Source organism: Fragaria vesca, linkage group LG3, assembly GCF_000184155.1.
Source record: "Fragaria vesca subsp. vesca linkage group LG3, FraVesHawaii_1.0, whole genome shotgun sequence".
Classification (NCBI taxonomy): domain Eukaryota; kingdom Viridiplantae; phylum Streptophyta; class Magnoliopsida; order Rosales; family Rosaceae; genus Fragaria; species Fragaria vesca.
Window position 1 is genome coordinate 13,410,132 of NC_020493.1, and position 7,214 is coordinate 13,417,345.

The 7,214-nt window shown below is 36.8% G+C and overlaps 1 protein-coding gene across 1 annotated transcript in view; it reads left to right on the top strand.

Moving 5' to 3' along the window:
* Positions 1 to 3,658: 3,658 nt before the first annotated feature.
* Positions 3,659 to 7,214, top strand: part of LOC101311460 (WD repeat-containing protein 25-like) — a 5,391-nt gene continuing 1,835 nt past the window's right edge. The window contains exons 1-3 of the mRNA XM_004295736.1: positions 3,659 to 3,944; positions 4,181 to 4,345; positions 4,552 to 5,036. Coding sequence (XP_004295784.1) covers positions 3,659 to 3,944; positions 4,181 to 4,345; positions 4,552 to 5,036 — 936 coding nt within the window. The remainder of the gene's footprint in view (positions 3,945 to 4,180; positions 4,346 to 4,551; positions 5,037 to 7,214) is intronic.

Below are 7,214 nucleotides of genomic sequence, written 5' to 3' on the forward strand. Positions count from 1 at the left end.
TTATGTCACTAGACCAATTGGTATTGTACATAACTGGAACATCTTGTTCATCTTCACTTGATTAAATGGATCAACCGAAAATTTTCCTCAACTTACGTACATGGATGCAGGTATGAAATAAAAAAGATATATATGCAAATTAAACTTTTAATATTTTTGTTGTCATGTATCATAAAATGTAGGTTCTCCATTACTATATTTTTCGGCTTACTAATCTGCCACTAGAGAAGTAGTACATATTTTATACTACTATGAGTTGCGCCCCACCCATCACTTAATCTTCGCTAAAGAGACCAACTAAGATTTCCACTTTGTTCATCCTCCTCTAGACTCTGTACTATAATTGTTTACATTAGCCGAAAGACTGTTTGCCAACTTTCTAAAAGTTTAGCTCTCCGGCCAGATGAACAAATTAAGCTTTCTTATGGATATGTATAAATATGGTGTATATTATAATATAATAAGTTGAGAATAATTGAATGATCGGGATCATTTAAAACAAGAGGCTGCAGCTTGATCATAGTTTCTTATTCAAGTAAGATTCACAAATGACAAATTGCTAGCTTAGTGGAAAATAATGTAAACTAAGTACATTCTAGTCATGATGATAAATTGGTTTGATTAACTAATAAGTTCTAAACTTGTGGTATTAATCAAATGCGAAAAAATATCTCCTCTAATTGTGAAATTAACTTGCCCAAGTTCTTGTACCATCCTCACCAACCTATTCCCTCAACCTAATCCTGCGTCTGGTTTAGGTTTTTGCTTCTTGCAATTCTGCGCAAGCTAGCAAAGCCCCGGCCTCCATTATATGACCATCTTTCTTTTCATTGACTTGGATTTGTGGGGTTTGAACTTTCATCTGGAAAATTATTTCAAACATATATAAAAGAAAGCTAGAGGGTTTCAACAAGATGATGATCATGAATAAATAATTTAGCAGTGGGCAAAGCTGATGCAGTGTCACCAAAATGAGTCTTCCCCCACCTGGTGGGGTTGACATGGATCTTGACTCTCTTTCATGAAACATTCCCTAGGTCATGATTGGCCCCCCCAATTCTATTATGACCTTCTTATAATCCTACAATATTTGAGGACATGGGTTGAAACTTGAAAGTTTAATGCTGATTTTTTACTTGTCCTCTTATGCTTTTCTTTGAAAATTGTTTTTCCTCTCTATTATTTCTCTTCTTGTCTAGCAGGTGATTGAAGCTATATATATATGATTTTTTTTCTTATTCTTATGAATTGACTACCTAAAGTGAATAGTATTATAGTAGTAAGTGATGACATACATCTCACTTAGAAAGAGAAATATATCATATATGATATTTATATGAGAATTTTTATTCACACATACTAAATTTCTTAATGCACATTCCTGTTTTTAAGACATATTTTTAATACAATTTTACCCCTTTAAGGAAAATGAAAAAAAAAAAAAAAACTCAGTAAACAAAAAAGATATATAAAAATACAAAGGAACAAAAACTTTCACCCTTACATTCAATCAATATCAAGCTAGACAAGTAATTTATCCATCCATTTAACAAACTGCTTCTTCCAAAAAAAAAAATTGTTCATCCTTTTTTATATTATTTTTTAATGAATTTGATTGGTTGAAGTAACAAATTCAATTTGAATGCTAAACTTTTAAATTTCTATACATATGTACGACTCTAAGAAATATGCATTCTGCAAACTTTCTAGTGATATCAAATTTTCATAGTATTTCGATTGATTGAAAATCTTGGAGGTTGTTTGAATGAAAAAATAAAAAAATAAAAGAAAATCTTTAATCACTTTGTCTCCAATTCGATTTGCTTACTAGTTCGATTTGATTTTAGTTGAAGAATTAGTAGTATTGATTATAGTGATGAGAAAATAGAGTGATAGATTATAAGAACAACTTACTTGGAATCAGGTTGGCAGAAGGAAAAAGATGATGAATTAAAATTTAAAAGATGTGTATTAAGTAAAATGAAGATGACATAAGAGGAAGTTTGAAGAAAAAAATTAGAACAAAAAATAGAAAAAATGTGTATTAAGTATATATGGGTGTGTGAATAAAATTTCTCTATTTATATTCTTGTGCGTGCAATATATACAATATTATGAGTAATATAGAATGTTTTTGCCATATCACTCTTGAGAACAATACGTTTTCGATGGTAATTACATAGAGATATTGATATGCATGGAGTTTTCTTTTTCCTGATTAATCATTTTAGATTGTCTTCGGCCATGCATTTGTATGAACTATATATAATTAGATGGCGGTCATATATACCAAATCTCAGTTTCTTCTTATACTTCTAAATTCTATTATAGTTCAGAGTTGTATATAATGCATAACGCGTGTACGGTGGGAATCATACGTAGTTACTCCTTCACAGTTCATACAGATTCTTACTTCCTGATAATGTTCCTCCATTACAGACTTACAGTTCACGTAGGGAAATGCCATTAATGAAACTCCGTGCTTTTTCCCTTGCTCAATATATTCCTGTTTTATTTTCTTGTTTATCACCTCGTTTTAGCCGATCTCTTTCTTCTGGATATTGCTGGATTATTACCATATATGCATTTGAGAGGGGTCACTCAAACTCGGATCGATCAGTTCCGGCCAAAGTAGTTCAGGTGAATCCGTGCATGTACACACAGCATGACCTGGGATTGACGTCAATGAAATTTTCAAAATATAAAGATATGTATTTAGCATTCTTTTATATAGTCCTTTTATAGGATGTTTTGGCTTTGAAAATGAGGGTGGCGGTGTGAAGGAGCTTTCAGAATTCAAATTTCATGATGAAAATAGGAACTAACAAAAGGGTTTCCATAATGGACTTACTTACTTTCATGCCCTAGCTTTCTTAACTTTTCATGATTGATAATATTGTAGGGGGCTACCTTACACCCTTAGGCCCCCTAATCATCTGAACTTTGCTTGGTTTCGATCTTTGTTCAACAAGTTTTCAACTTTTCATACTCAAATTCCAGGTCTCTGTTATTAATTTGCCAACACAATCACCTGACCATCATTAGCGTCACCGATCACGACTGTATTCACAGTACTCTTGCTTGCCTGCAGATACTGGAGTACATAGAAGCCTGCCTTCCCCACGAACACCGACTTTAACTTCATCAATTTGTCTTGGACATTTTAAATGGGCTTATATAGGTTCAAATTGAGTTGATGTCCTACTTTAATTAACAAAAGCTTGTTCTCATGGGGTTTTGGATCCTTACTAGAAGAGATATATAAAAGGCTCACCCTTGGTCCAATTTGCTTGCATTGTGGGGGGAAAAGATCGAAATCAGCCTGCTATGAAATTAGTAGAGACTTGAGAGTCAGTGATCTCTATGAAAGAATGAACTGCGTTGATGTCCTTCATTAAGCTCTCTGATTAAAGGTATAACCTCATTAACCCAAATCATCTACAGCTAGTCTCCCCTATCACCATTGCTCAGCCTTCCATGTATCCCAATTTTGGGCTGGACCTTTGTAGCCATATTATACTCTGGGCTTCCTTTGTTGGGCCTATGTGTGTGTAATTTCAAAATATGGTGTTCGAAAAAGGAAAGAAAACAGAATCATATTAGAAATTGGAGCAATTCCGAAGCGCCAAAGCTCCCGATTCTTAGAGACTTTAGAGACATGGACCTTCTCTGCAACGCTTACTCAAACGCCTCGGACGACGACGAAGAAGAAGCCCGGCCACTTAAACAACCCCGACCCGAAACGAATCGGATGCCCCACAAACCCAACAACCCATTTCACAATACCAACACTCATCATCCTCCGCCGGCCGCAACCCAGTTTCCGGTCATCCCTACAGAGACCCATGTCCCCGGCAGATACATATCCAAGAGAGAGCGGGCTCTACTGGGCTCCCACCCCGACCCGAACCCGAACCCGAGTACCTTGCCCACCACCTCCTCTGGTATTTTTCTATTTGAGTTTTTGTTACTATCTTACTTACTATGTGAGTTCAAATGCAGTAACTTGTTATGTTTTTTCTTACATTCATTATGGAAAGTTGAAACTTATTGCAATTTTGGGAATGTTAGGTAGAAGAGAAGAGCTGGTTCTGTGAATTTGACAATATTGTTCTTGTGTTTATTGCATAGGATGTGGATAATGTGTGCTTATGTTATGCAATCATTTTGTTCTTGGCAGTGTTGGGGAGTGTTTCGGATTGTGATGTTCGTCGCGATATTATGTCATTGTTGAGAAATAAAGGGAAGGGGAGTTCAAAGCCTGGTCGAATGCCTGAAAGAATGTCTGTGGGTCTAAATAGACATACCAAAGCTGTCAATGCGCTACATTGGTCACCTAGTCATGGTAGGTAACCTTGCTTTGAATTCATGGCCTTATTCTTGAATGTTCTTCAATGCATTTGTAGTTTTATTGAGTGATTGCATTCATTTTTGTAGAATGGTATTTGTTTTTCAGTTGTGTTGAATTGAAGCATTGAGCAATGTGTATTATGTGCATGTTCTGTTATTGTCACTTTCCTTATTGATCTGTTCATTGGAGATAGTCTACAGCTCATCTTCTTGCCTCTGCTTCGATGGATCACACAATCTGCATATGGAATGTGTGGAACAGTGACCAGAAGGTAGCTCGTGTATTGAATTTTCACAATGCCGCAGTCAAAGATGTAAAATGGTCACGGGATGGATTGTTTGTGCTTTCTTGCGGATACGACTCCTATTCAAGGTTAGTGGATGTTGAAAAGGGGATGGAGACTCAAGCTTTTAAGGAGGATCAAGTTGTCAGTGTTGTTAAGTTCAATCCTGAAAATTCAAAACTCTTCATTGCTGGGGGATCAAGAGGCAGCCTCAAGCTGTGGGATGTTAGAAATGGCAAGGTGGTCCATGACTACATTCGAGGTCATGATCCTATCCTTGATGTCGAATTCACCAAGAATGGCAAGCTGATTATTTCCTCAAGTGATGTATCTGGACGAAACCTTAGTGAGAATTCTATTGTTGTTTGGGATGTTTCACGAGAAGTTCCTCTCTCTAATCAGGTAATAGGCTTATTCCAACTGTTCCTTCAATATCTGTTAAAAAAATGCTGTTTCATGATTTATCAAAACTTTATGACCTTAAACACATATATTATATGGCAGTCTTGATATCCTGCTGCATGTATTAGGTAGAACTTTGATGTACTGCAATTCGGCATTGTCTTCTGTGAATTTTCATTCATCTTTGTTTAGAAAATTTTATAATATTTGACACTTGTCGCTTCCAATATATTTGTGTCATCTGGTCTTCTGCTCAACATTTGTGAGACTTAGAGCTGCATATGATTTGTTATTCTGGTCAACATTATGCTAATGTGCTCTTAGTGGCGAAAGCCATTTGATACCAAAGATGACTACAAATTAATTTTGCTCCTTGCACATGCATATAAATTCTTTCAGCCTGTTATATAGAGGTATCTACAATTGTTGGATTTTATCCTACTTTGCAGCCATGGTATGTGCTTATTTAATGAATGGAATTTTGACAATTTCTCTTTGGCAGTAACAGACTGTGGTTAGTTGAAACATTTATCATTATCTTTTGAACACGAAATGTTCATTCGATGAGTCAGAACATATAAACATGATAGTATGATAAAGGAGAGACATGTGGTTAGATGGAAAATCACATTTTTCCTTATATTTTCAACACATAACATTCATTCAATGAGTCAGAACAAATAAACATAAATGTATGATAAGAAAGAGCCCTGCTAGGATGATGAAACATAAGATGTTCTTCACACTGAATTACTTTTGTCATGGATGGGTTAAATTTTCTTTTATGAAGGATTTGGTTGTTGTTTACAGATGAGCTCAAGGCATCATATGTATCCCTAAAAGAAAACACACAATGACATTGTATTAGTCAGTGTGTCACTCCGCTTTCATGTCTTAGTAATGGCTGCATGGACTCATGCAATCATGGGCATTTCCTTGGGAACACATTTGTCATCTTAAAACAAACTTTTCAGTTTCAAACTCCCAGTAGAATGGCCATATATATATACAGTCCCGATCAGAGGTGCACGTCCGCACCGGCCTTAAAGTGCGGACGTCCCTCCGTTCTCCACCGTCCGGCGCCGATGACGGCACGTCTCCCACCCCAGCGGACTCCAACAGCGTCCCTGGCCACTTTCCCTCCTAGGCGAGTCCGTTGAATTCCAGTTTTCCAACGAGATCACCCAAAACTTCAAACAAAGTCGATCTCGCCGGAAACTGGAATTCGGCGGACTCATCGGGGAGGGAAAGTGGTCAGGGACGCCGCTAGAGTCCGCTGGGGTGGAGGCGCGCCGTCGTCGGCGCCGGACGGTAAAGAAAGGAGGGACATCCGCACTTTAAGGGCCGTGCGAACGTTCGCTCTCGAACAGCTCTGTATGTGTGTGTGTTTGTATACATATATATATATATATATATATAGTTCCCTTCATGTCCCGCTTTGAAATTAAAGTGTGGACCTCCTTATTTCTCTCATTTTTCAGGTCGCATTTCCACATCTCAACCGTACAATGTCTAGAACACAGTGTGTAGATCATTCCTGCAAAGTTTCATCCAATTTGAAGATCATTTGGGTACCGAATTAGATTAAATAAATTAACAGAACAAAAACTGTCCAAACTGAACCGTTCGTGTAAATCACGATTACGGAAGCTCAAATGATCTTCAAATTGGATGAAACTTTACATAAATGATCTACACACTGTGTTCTAGACATTGTACGGTTGAGATGTGGAAATGCAACCTGAAATGAGCGAAATAAGGAGGTCCACACTTTAATTTCAAAACGGGACACCGCTCTGGAAGAGAACTGTGTGTGTATATATATATGTACAGGGCCCACACCATTAGATTTGTTTTTTAATGGGCTTGGATGGCTGAGATTAAAACAAAAACTTAACACTTATGTCAAACCTACACCGTTCAAGATTATTAAAAATAAATCAAACATTTGGATGACTTAACGGTCACCAAATTTTCTGAAAATTTGCAGAAATGATCTACTCATATACATCTACAAATTGAACGGTGTAGATGTGATTTAGTGATTGGGAAGTTTATCAAATACCCTATCCCTAAAAATGAACAAAAAAAGGATCCCTCATTGGAAGGGCCCTCATACATATATATATATATATATATATATACACACAGTCCGGATCAGAGGAGGACGTCCGCACG